The sequence below is a fragment of the Lagopus muta genome, chromosome 1, assembly GCF_023343835.1.
Source record: "Lagopus muta isolate bLagMut1 chromosome 1, bLagMut1 primary, whole genome shotgun sequence".
Taxonomy (NCBI): Eukaryota; Metazoa; Chordata; class Aves; order Galliformes; family Phasianidae; genus Lagopus; species Lagopus muta.
The window spans coordinates 132,900,648-132,913,602 of record NC_064433.1 but is presented as its reverse complement, the minus strand read 5'-3'; the positions used below and the strand labels follow the sequence as shown (position 1 = coordinate 132,913,602).

General features: G+C 41.4%; 1 protein-coding gene across 1 annotated transcript in view; it reads right to left on the bottom strand.

The window, feature by feature from the left end:
• LOC125698313 (sodium/hydrogen exchanger 2-like) overlaps window positions 1–12,955 on the bottom strand; it is a 39,144-nt gene that overhangs the window by 16,620 nt on the left and 9,569 nt on the right. The window contains exons 4-6 of the mRNA XM_048956540.1: window positions 7,967–8,217; window positions 2,011–2,228; window positions 914–1,116 (exon numbers count right to left, since the gene is read on the bottom strand). Of these exons, the coding sequence (XP_048812497.1) occupies window positions 914–1,116; window positions 2,011–2,228; window positions 7,967–8,217 (672 nt within the window). The remainder of the gene's footprint in view (window positions 1–913; window positions 1,117–2,010; window positions 2,229–7,966; window positions 8,218–12,955) is intronic.

The window sequence follows — 12,955 nt, the reverse complement described above, 5'->3', positions numbered from 1 at the left end:
GCCCTATATGTCTATTTCCCTTTATAGGAGAAATTGCTAGCTCCTTCCTCACTTCCTCATTCACTTTACAATCACCTGAAAGCCAAGCTAAACCTACGTGTTACTAACATTGAAGCTAATAATCTCCTGTACAGCTCCCCTGTCTTCCTCCGCATCCCTAAAAAAAAATAAAAATAAAAAATAAAAATAAAAAAAAAGGGAAACTTTTACAATAATCTAGTTTTATGAGATTACTCTCAAATTTCTTTATCAAAGAATGATATCAGGTTTCTCTTTAGTAAACCCCAATGCATTTCATAACACATTCCTGATACATCCACATTTTAAAGTATTCTATCCTTCGAAGTCAGTGTTCACTTCCTTCTTCTCATTCTTCCTGTTCATTCAGGCCAGTTCTCCATGACCAATGTCATACCAGAGATGTTCTTCACATTCTTTCACATCAGTGGTGCTTTTGAATGGACATTCAACTGGTATTCAATATTACTGCTTAACACCCAGATTAAAATGTTGCAGTTCACTTTTCAGTGCCCTTAAGTGCTTTCCATTCCTCTTTCCACTCTTCTCTGCACCCAATACCCAGCTCCTTAGTAAACATACAACTTAAATATTCTAACAAGGAATTAGTACTGGGGCTTTACCCAGATTATCTTTAATCCCTACTCCAACCTCATTGGGTCCTAAATGCTTAATACTACTTAAATATTCACCTAAGTACTTAATATCTGACATAGTTTTGCTATCTGTCCGCTGACTGCATAGCTTTTTTTTCTTAAGTATGACCATGGAGCAATATAGAAGTATGTTACTTCAAGTACATTCCTTCCAGTAATTTAGGACATCTATTTTTCTACCCACAGCTTATTTACATCTTGCCTGAGAAAGAAAAGGTCCAGAAGAGGAAAGGCATTACCTGAATAAAAACGGTAAAAAATATCACCACGATAACAGCAGTGATGAACAATTTCTTCCTGGGGAACACAGAAGGAGGAAGCAGAAATACAAGTGAAAAGCAAATAGCTCCTCGAAGGCCTCCATAGGCAATAATAAATTGGTCCTTAAAAGTGAGAGGTATTGTCCGGAACACGTTAATGATCTGAGTCAGAACAAAAACACCTGAGGAAAAAAAAAAAAGTGAAAATGCAAGAAAGAGAAAAAAGGAAATCAAAATCACACTGAAATCTCCCACAGTGCCAGCACTTGTTCTGAAACACCTGCACTTGCATGTTATTGAAGGAATAAAATGTTACACAGCAGCTTGAAAATACCACCAAAGAAAGATTTTTAATTCTTCTTAATCATATTTAGTGACCTCAGGCCAGCTTGATTTAGGACCTGAAGCACCTAACTGATATCCACAAGACAGCCACTTCTAATGCTGTAGTAAGTCTTGTTTCAGCATGGGCCAGAATCCTAAACTACTTTTTTTAATGGGATTTATGTTACATTGGAGCACTCCGGCTTGCCACCTCCAACAATCTGGGCTGTGATTGAAGTATCTTCACAATCCTACTCAGTTACTTAACTTTATTTCCTTAGACAGGAAAGATGGAGGACTGGGAATGGAACAAGAAAATATCAGTGCATGGTGGTGTACCAAAGGCACAGGCTACAGAGATGCAGAAGGCTGGAGAAAACATAAGGGCAGGGCATAAGGGAGCAAGCCTAGGTGCCAGGAGTAGGGGCAGTCAGGGTATTTTTCAGCATAAAGTTTGAGCAGAATAGCATATTCTTTTAAGAAAAGTGTTTGTAAAGAAATGAGTAATTAGATACATTCACTCTGATTAACAAACTTGGTTGCCTCTGCCTTCAGATGGGCAGGACCAAGATCAAAATGATTTCTGGATTTCATTTTGGGGCAAGATGGAAGCTAACTCTGAGATCTAGGATATGTTACAAACAAGATTATGGGGCTTTCTAAATATTGTTATTTTCTGTTGGAAGAAAAGTAGGAAGTATCACTTGTAAATAACATATAATATAATAACAAATGCTCTGAGACTTGCTTACCCAGTGCCCTCCAGATTAAACAGAACAGGAGAGTGAAGCTAACAAAGGCCCAGTTCCACTCATGGTTCTTTCCAACTGTAGACACTCCCATGAAAATGAAGATCAGGGTCTCACTGACACTGCTCAACATCTTCATGAAATATTTTATTGTTGTATAGGATTTTTGGGAAACATTTTCCTCCACATATTTATTCATGGTCATGGCACAAGCTGTAATTCTGAAAGGGAAACACAATTCTCTGTTTCATTGGCTTTTCACCTTTCCATACTGCTCTTTAAGATACAAAGTATGACTTATTCTATCACCAACAAATCTCGAAGTTATAGATTTAGTGAAATCCTGTTTGGGGCACGTGATTTTTTTCTTTTTTTTTCTCCATGATAGGAAGTTTTCTGAGAACACATAAGAGTATGGAGAGTTTTGCCATCTTCCAAATCCACATGCGATGTTCAGATGTCACTCAAACTATGCGCTTAGAGATAGGCAGAGCTAAGGAGAGCCAGAACAGCTCTGGAGAACAGGAATTGCTACTCCTATTGCTGCTGAAGGACATCAGAAAGACATTATTCAGATACTAACAGACAGGATGGCAACTTAAGCCCTGGGGCAGGACTGCACTCCCTTCCCATTAGTAGTTTGCCCACCATATCATCTCCCCCTTGATGACAATGACAGCAGCCAGCTCCTTTTTCCAGGGAACATTAGCAGCAAGGCCACAGAAAACTTCTCCATTCTAGGCTACTGCCTGCTTTCCATATGCATAGAGCTGAGCAAGGCCTCAGAGGAGAAAAACACAACCTGCTATTAAGCATTTAAAGCACCCAAAAAAGAATGAAATGGGGATATCATCTAATAAGTGAAAGAACAGATAGGGCTTACTATGCCTATATGTCCATTCTCTAGGCCTGTGTTAGTAAGCATAATTTCTCTAATCAGGGAGTCCAGAGAAGGGCCACAAAGATGATCAGAACGCTGGAACATCTCCCTATGAAGACAGGCTGAGGGAGCTGGTTTTGGTCAGACTGAAGAAAAGAAGGCTGCAGGGTGATCTCATTGCAGCCTTTCAGTACCTGAAAGGAGCCTACAAACAGGAGGGGAGTCAACTCTTTGAAAGGGTAGATAGCAGGACAAGGGGAAGTGGTTTGAAGTTGAGGGAGGGAAGATATAGGTTAGATGTCAGGGGGAAGTTCTTTACAGAGAGAGTGGTGAGGTGCTGGAACAGGCTGCCCAGAGAGGTTGTGGATGCCCCATCCCTGGAGGTGTTCAAGGCCAGGTTGGATGGGGCCCTGGGCAGCCTGGTCTAGTGTTAAATGTGGAGGCTGGTGGCCCTGACTATAGCAGGAGGGGACTGGAGATTCATGATCCTTGAGAACCCTTCCAACCCAGGCCATTCTGTGATTATATGATTCTGTGGTGAGGCACTGGCACAGGTTGCCCAGAGAGGTGGTGGATGCCCCTTCCCATAAGATGTTCAAGATCAGGATGGACGGGGCTCTGAGCAACGTGATTGAGCTGTAGGTGCCCTTGTTCATTGCAGAAGAGTTGGATTAGGTGAACTTTAGAGGTCCATTCCAACTTCCAACAATTCCATGAAAAACTTTTTTGCAAAGTGGAAAACGGAATCTCAGAATGAGCAGTAGCTCCAAAAGGATCTCAGAATAGATGCCACCATAGATCTCAAATATATATATGCCCATACACTTCTGGAAGAAAGTGGTAGAGGATCTTGGCTATACATGGATTTTGTCCTGGCATGTAGTGATGATCCAGCCAGGAACATATACTCAAGCCTTGGAAATATTCCTGGGTTCTTCAGTTCAGCAGCTTCAAAAATACATGTGAAGAAGGGTGTCAGATCTCCTTATCATTTTAAGCCTCCAGAACTCCTTCATTGGCAAATCAGCTCTTGTCAAGACAGAGACTGCACTGATCGGACTACAGATATGTCAGGTTATGTCACGGCCAATGATAGCCCTCCTGTGAAGTTTAACTGCACAGGTGTAACAAGTCCTGGCTACCTTCAATCAACTGCACACACAGTATGGATGGCACTGGGGCAAGTGCAGAGGCAGTAAAGGCAATTTAGCAAGAAAGCAATGGGCAGGCTGTAAAACAGCCCCTTTCAGACACATGGTCATTTCAGGGTCTCACAGCTGCAGCACACTGTCCGAAGCATTACGGCTGTTGGGTCTGCATCAAAGAAAAAACACAACAGTCAGTACTATCTATTACCCCCTTAAAATAGTTTTCATGATTATGTCCATTTAGGAAAGCCCTGCAGCTTGGGGAGTGAGGAAGGAAGCTCCGAACAGTTTGTTTTTGGATTCTGAGGTAATGGAGACACTGAAATAGATGTCTGGTAAGAATCTGTCACCAGATTAATCTGGATCTTTACAAGCTGTAACCTAAAACACCTACCATGTTTAACTACAAGAATTTAAAGGGACTATGCTCTTATATATAGAATATCCTTTTCAGTCACATTTTGCATTTATCCAATTAGTGTTGACAGCTGAGATGATTCACCAGTATAACAAATAGCGTTGTACATTCTTTGTACTGTTAAGTACTATTAAATACTAATAAGTACTATTCCACAGCTAATCACTGTTCACTTCCAGCTTTGATTTATGTGACCTGAGGCAGTTGCCTTTATCAAGAAATGGAGGGAAAAACAGTAGTTGCAATTAACTTGCAGCCTTTTAGCCTTTTATGCCACTGAAGAGCACTCCTGTACAAACAGTAGAGTTTCTGTCAGGAGTGCAATAAACTAGGCCCCTGTGTTCAATCCTCAAGTTTCCCTGACCTACTAACTTTACAGTAGTTTCAAAGTTTTTCCTTCCAGCCTGCTAAATCACTGTTGCAAAAATATTAATATTAATATTAATATTAACATTAATATTAATATTAATATTAATATTATTAATAATAATAATAATAATAATAATATAAAAAAATAATAGTCTTGCCACTTCATTGCCTTCATAACAAATGAGTAAGCAGCAAATACAGCATTATAATTAGAAATGGGAACCAGGCAGGTAATGTTCAGATTTACATCTGTAGTTTTCGCACCCCGATCCTGATTCCAGCCCAGCTCTAGTTACAGGAGGACCTCCTTCCTCTGCTGCAGAGCACTTTTTCACAGCAGCTGGTGAGGACTGAGTCAGCCCCGGAGATATTTTGGCCGAGTGACCCTGTGCATGGACAACACATGGGTGCTTCAGGAATCATCTGTCCCCAGAGCGAGTATGCGGACTTATCAGAGAAACAAGAAAGCACCTCTCATTTCCCTCTGCTCCTTTTTGCCAATGATTTCCTGCTTGCACAGGAAAGAGGCACTCTGTGCATGGGTCTTTTATATGCTATAAAACATTACGTGTTCATGTTTTCTGCCTGAAGCGTGTCACAGAGTGTATGTGCGAGGCCTTGCAGTGAATCTTTAAGAATCTGGATATGAAGGAAGAGGGTATCAGTAGTTCAGCACATGGGGTACAGGTGAAAGGAGGGAAACTGGGCATTTCTTCCCTACAGGCTGAGCTACAAATGACCACAGAATCCTGGAACAAGCCAGGTTGCAAGGGGCATCTCAAGGTCATTTGGCTCAGGCTGACTCTGAGACCAGAACTGAGTGACTGGGACCAGTGCACTCACTGCAGAGCATGGCATCAGGGATCAGCACTACACTGCACTACAACACAGGGCAGAATACTCTCCAGAGTTCAAAGCCTAAGTAAATGCAATGAGCACAGGTTACAGAATCATAGAATCATTAAGGCTAGAGAAAACCACTAACATCATTTAGTCCAGCTATCAGCCAATCCCCACCACGCCCACTAACCATATCCCTCAGTGCCACATCCAAACGGTTGGCTCTTCAGTATCTCCAGGGACAGTGACTCCATCACCTCTCTGGGCATCCTGTTCTAGAGCCTCATCATTCTTCCAGACAAATAATTTTTCCTAATATCCAGCCTGAAACTCCACTGGCTCAACTTCAGGCCATCACCTCTTGTCCTTTCACTGTTACCGGGGAGAAGGGGTCAGCCTCACCACAATCTCCTTTCAGGTAGATGTAGGGAGCGATAAGGTCTCCCCTGAGCCTATTCTCCAGACTGAACAATACCAGTTCCCTCCAAGGTGATGTGGGGGTTATGGGAGCTGCAGGTGCTCAGCATCACTGCAGAAAGGGGGCTATGCTGTATGTCTTATGGTATCAGAGTGTCTACACCTCTGCAGAGGTTCCCTCCTCCTTCCCAGCAGTGCCACCAAGGTATTCAGCTCCCTCAGCTGTTTTGAAGTCTACTTAGAGTCAAAACATACATAGGATTTTTAAAGATAACTAATTTTCTGTCATACTGCTGGATGAAAAAAAACAAAATAAAACAAAAAAACCTGGAGGCTTCGTACACTGTTTTGCACCCATTCAAGGGTTGCCATTGCAAACAGAAATGAATAGCTCACTGGTGCCACATGAAGCAATACTGTGCTGGTTCCCACTCTGCCCTTCCTATTTTATCCCGGATGCAGAATGTCCAGTTTAGTATTTTCCTGCATGCTGATACAACTTTTTCCATGTGCAGTTTAGCCACACATATTTGGCTTTGAAGCCCTTTGAGTATTTGATCATAGGATGTCAAGAACATTTGTCTTAAGAAGTGGAGGAAACTAGAAACCACACAAATGCTATGAATAGAAGGTGGGGAAAGAGATGGCTCATTTATGAACTCGGTCAAAGTGGATACATACGTTGCTTTATTTAGGCTCATATCAGAGAAAGAAACCCATGCAATCCTTAGCTCTTTACTTACATTAAAGTACTGACCCTTGTGGTTTCCTGGCATATTTATTTTTTTATCAGCCGTCAGTTTCCATGTAAATTGTTTCTCAGACCCAGAAAACCTCATACTGTCAGGGCTACGATATCAAACCTACCTTCACATTCACATACAGGATAATTATCAAATCAGGAATTATTGAGTCTTAGTGACACTCAGTAGTAACATATAGGCTCTCAAATATCTATGTTTCTTATCCTGAGTGACTCACATTTGCTGCTAGAACAACACAAAGTCATTAAAGAAGGTCAGCCTTTTAAAAATATTACTTGGAACCTGAGAAAACCGTTTAGGCATATCAAGTGTCATAAAGGCTCTTTCTAAAGATGAAGCTGTTAGAGTATAAACAGCATCAAGAAAAAGGCTATGCTGTCTCTTTTTTGAAGTCCAGGACAGAAAGCCCACAGAGGGAAAATATTTTTATCTGTTAGCAGCAGGAAGAATAATATTATTTTGTACATAACAATGTATTCAGAGAGCATTGTAACACACAGGTACATGTATCAAGTTATTAAACTGAACGTTTATATCATCATAGGACTAGATTCTGCAAATCTTACTGTATTTGTAATGCAGCAGGAGTTTGCCTGGATGACACATGCATTGTCTCCACTGAATGGCATTTGCTGGCTGCTCACATGACTACACAAAGATGCAGTTTCACAATATCTTGGCATCGGCAGCAAAGCCAGCTCATGAGGTTTGCAGCTACCACTGCCACTCCCTGCCTGCCATGGCTGCCCCCACATCGTTGTGTGCCACCCCTGGGCCATGCTGTGTGACCAGTGGCAGGGTCTCGTGAGGACACGGGTCACCCAACTGATCTGGAGTAAAAATAACCCCACCAAAAATACTAGGGATTATTTTTAATTTGAAACGTTTCAAAGATATGGTTTATGGTGCGATGCCACAGGCAGTTTTAGTGACACAGCTGGTGTGGTGGCAAGCTGAGACAATGGGGTGGGAGCAGAATGGGAGAAGCCACAAATCCTCAAGCCAGCTCCACTGCCATGCACAGTGGAAATGAGGCTATATGGCAGGGTTTGCAAAATCTGGTCCTCTCTGCAGTTCCCATTTTTATTTGGATGCTATTATTACTGAAGTTTGGGGTACTTACGCCATGATGCCCGAGAGATGAAACATTTCAGCTGTTATGTATGACAAGTAACTGTACAGGAAGACAAAAAGTGGCTCAATCACTCGGATTTTATGGGTGAAACGGGTGGTAAAGGCTGCTACAAATCCCAAAAGGATTCCAATCAATACTCCACCGATCCCCACTATAAAGAAGTTAGCAATCCCAGCGAATATGTCAATAACCTGAATTGTGCGCATCTGGCAGAAAGACTTGAACAAATTGTACAGGACCTATGAGAAAAAGAAAGCACATTATGTTTCTGAATTCTTCTTAATTTCCCTTTGTGCCATTGCATTTCTCTGCTTCATGGTTGGACTTTGTCTTTCTCTGTCTACCTTGAATCCATTTTTGAGAAACACTGGACTGCAGCCACCCCAGAGATTACGTGAAACATGGCATCCATGCAGTGGCCTTTCTCTGATATACTAACCATTTGGAATCCAATAGTTTAAGGACTTTCCAAACTTCATATTTTGTCTCGAGATTTGGATTTAATTCCCATAGAAGACCTGTGTATTTGCCCAGTTTCATTTTCAAAATTCTTACAACTGCCCTCCTAAATAAATAAGGTGAATGGGATTATAATATTTTCTTGATCAGATCTCCTTTTCTCTCTATACCTAAAACAATAATATAAAGTCCAAGTTCCTCTAATCAGTAGTTACTACTAAAAAGATGGAATCAATCTTTAAAAAATCACTCTTTAAAAAAATCTTAAATGGTTTTCACAGTTGCAGATAGATTTGGAAGATTCAAGCATTGCCCAATGTTACATGTGTGCTTCCAGCCTTGTGATATCACGATGGCTACATGATCTCTGTGTACAGGCCAAAGTTTGGTCCTATTCCGAGCACAGAGCACACCTAAGCCAGAAGTAGAAACTGGGGTCACAGGTTTAGCCACCATGTTCACAACAAATACCAGCTTGGGCAGCTACAGGAGTTAAATATCTGCTTTCTTTATGGACTTCTTAGCGAATCAAATAGACTTCTCTATCAGAAATACTATTTGAAAGAACAATCTTTTATCAGTACTTGCATAGTGCCAACATTGTAGGTATTTGAACACAGGGAAGGAATTGTCGCCTTTGCAGTTTTGCTCTCTCACGTGACAGAAAATTAGCTTCACAGCTCTTCTTAGCCAAAATTTGAGAAGACTTACATAGGTAAAAGTCCTCAGTAAAGAGTAATTGAGGACATGGACTAACAAGGGTCCTTTGAGCTAAATGAAAGGAAAGAAAAAAGGAAAGAACAACTGAAAAAGAAAAAAAAACATATTCCAGCACAAGCGTGAAAAAAACAAGGGTAAATCAAACATAGCAGGTTCACCAGTAATTTCTGATTTCCACTTCAGAGCAACAAGCAGGGGAAGAGCAGGAGCATGAGCTGCTTGCTTCATAAGCGTGATGCTCTTAGGATGAGTCCACCTGGGAGAAGTGTATTTTTCACCTGGGCAAACCCATTCACCTTCCTGCTGCAAGGCTTTTTTTTTTCGCCCTGTTCCTCGATATTTATTTCCCATTCACACACAAAAGGAAATGGACAGGAAAGTAATGTCATATGCTCCACTGGTTTTCAATGTTTTGATTTCTAGACCTTATGAATTTGCATACCAGAAGAAGCATACCAGAATTAAGCCTCCTGACAAGGTGTGCCTTCATTTTTCATTTTACAAAGACCCTTCATTCCACAGACTTACAGGGCTCCCTGAATCACAGGCTGAAAAAAAAAACAACTGCTGTTTTGTGTCAAGAAAGGAGAGAAGTCTCCCTGAGTCACCTCTTGGCACTTGCAATTGCCCCTGTATTGCACTATTCTTCAAGAAACCTGTAGAATCTCATCTACCACGGTATGGATTTTGGAACATGATCATTTTCTGTGAGTCAAAAAGCCTTGTTTTACATTTTCAAAAGTAACTATATAAGTGTGTATATAAATTTATATATATGTTTGGCGAGTATCTGAAGAAAGGTCACTGACAGCTGCTTGTAAAGCATATAATTTTGACCTACTCAAGCAACAGACTTTCCATAGCATCACCTCATCTCAACCACAAAGAACTCAACCTGCAAACAGAATGGAGCCTGTTTCCAGCATAGACATAAATCTAGAGTCTACTGTCACAATTTATTTGAAAGAAGAAATGCAATGTACATGAAAACCATGCCATGCTGGAAGCAGTAGCTAGGACTACAGAATGTCAAGAAAATGATTTTAATCTCCTTCTTATTGTTCTTTATTTGCACTACTGTACATGAGATCACAATCAGGTTCCATTCCCTTTTACTGCACAGGTAGTTCAACTCTCATTAAGCTTTCAGGTGAGTTAAACAACAGTAACACCAGCCGCATTTTGCAATGCACTTGGCATGCAAACTGTTTTTATTCAAGTTCAGGATTTACTCAACATCCTTTAGCTGAACTCGCTGAAGGTTACACCAAGGAGGCATCAGTCACTAATGGTTCTAATCATGTCTCAGAGTATATATGCTCCTCCTAGACTCTAATTACTTATTTTCATCAGTTTTCAGTTGTTTTTAATTCTGAAATTACTCAAAAGTATAAATAATATAAATAATGTAAAAATAATGTTTTTGGTAGAGGTAGAATGCAGAGTGCTGCTGTAATGTTTTTTAATGCAGGAATAATATTATTGCAATAAAACTGGCTCCTTCTGTGTGATTTTAAGCCCAAAATTGGAATTTGAACCTCTAAAACTCAGCTTCAACTGTGATTTTGCCATTTAGCATCCTCATAGTAGTTGTCACTGAACCGGGTGGGTGGTAAGGCAACAAATGAGAAGCAATACAACTGACTGCCAAATATTGTCCTCAACTAAATTCAAGCTTCAAAATTTCACCAGTGGGATCATCCAAATTGTGAAACCAGTTAGGCATGAAAGCCATATGAGAAGCACAGCAGAGACAAGATTTCTGAGAATGTACACCCCGCTTTATAGCTAAAACGAAGGTGGGATAGCAAGTTTCCTGAAAAGGGAAAGCACAGATGATGCTGCTTTCCTAAGAAAAGCAGCAGCCCAGCAGTGCAAGCAGGTTAGCAGGATGAAGAGCTTTAAGTATTTAGGAAGCATGTTTACTGGAGCCAGGCCAGCCTGACTTCAGCACCCTTCCTGCCCCATCACTCGTCCCACCACAGGCCGCTGCAGCAAGGACTGCTCCAGCAGCCCCGCCATGGTGTGGGAGCAAGGTCTACCAGGGCACTCCAGAGCAGCCTCATGAGATGGCCTGAGTTGCAATTTGAGTTTAAGCACGATTGCAGGTGTGCAAAACCATAACAAGGAGCCATTAACAGACCAGTGCTTAGCATGTGGAAACCACTTGGTCTCCTGCCCGGAATCACCGGTAAGCAATAGCTGGGAATTTAGACTGAACAGACTCTAAATCCCTTTCACTTCCCATGAATAAAAGTACAGCCAGTGTACCTGCTGGGTTGGCCCTACAGGCTCCTGAGAGTACCTCTCCCCATGGTGGGGCACTTGGGCAGGCACTTCGTGAGAAAGGACTCTGAAGAAGGCAACAATGATGCCTATAGGAAAGCCACAAATCAGTGCCATGCCAGCGCCTAAGAAAAGGGTGCCATGAAGTATCCCACCACTGGGCATTGGCATGCACACACATTTTCACCATCAAGATGAAGTGCTTTGCTAGCAAAACTTGCTAGATTAACTGCTGTTCCTGTAGAAAGGCAATTGATTTTGTTATCGGAAAAAGCAATTTTGGAAGGAAAAATAAAAAAATAAAATGTTTTTATTAACATTAAAGTAACTCTTTTTTTCCTTTTGAAAAATAATACAAAAAGGATTCCTTTTTACGTGTGCTCATTAAGAATGAGTATAGACAGACACAGCCATGGCTGAACTGTTTGAAACTCAGAATTTACACCCACTGTTTTCCCCGACTGTCTTAGGTGCCAGTTCAGTATCAACAGGCAGATGCAGGTATAAGCTGATGAGTACAGCTAGGCTTCAAGTCAAGGCCACACAAGGGGATGCGACATAGAGTCTGGTAAAGCATAGACTGTATAGAACAGTACGCCTCAGGGCATATAAGAAATTATCAGTACCAAGGCTCGGATTAAAAGCTTGAGACACACAGGTGTTAAGCAGGTGAGGGAATGCCCCAGAAAGGAGGAAAACTGCAGCAGAATTCTGTAAGGAGTGGGACAGTTGATAAGAAGCCAGAGAAAGTGAAGGTGAGGACCCAATTAATCAATCTTCCCGATCATTCTGTCATATGAAAAAAATGGATTTCCAAGGCTCACAAACATAAAGCATGCCATGACATAGTTAACATAGGCAGGATTTCAAGTAAGGTATAGATAAATGGGAGTAATGTTCCAGACACAGTGTCATCAGGTACAAACAAGGGGCACTGGGAGTGTTAATGGAATTTACAGATTTCTGTCCTCGGGTCAGCACCACAAACCTGATGCAGCTGGTTAATGATTAGAAACTGCTACCTCCAGGTGGCTTTCCTGGCTCATCTGTAACTTGGGAGAATGTACAGGTGGGCTCTGGGCAGTCGGAACCAGACAGACACATGTGAACACCTGGCATTGCCTGGATCCCATGCTCATGGTAGCTCAATAACTCACCCGTTCTCCCTAAGAATACACATAACACCTCACACTGGCCCTTTTGCCTGTCCCATCCAATTAGTTCTGCAGGCGAGGCAAGCCTCCAGTTTAAGATTACAGAAGTGATAGAATTCAAACATACAGAAACTAAAGAGGTCAGGTAGTAAAATGACTTGAACAAATATGGTACCATTACTCATTGCTCTGCTGTAGCTAGACTATTGTAGTTCCTAAATCTAAAGTTCAGAGAATTACGTAGATGCATTAGCACTTACTGATTTTCCTCTTTTGGCAAATTGCAATAACCACATACGTTCAAACAGGCCACATAGTGGCATACAAGCAATCATTTATCATTTTAATCAACTAATCA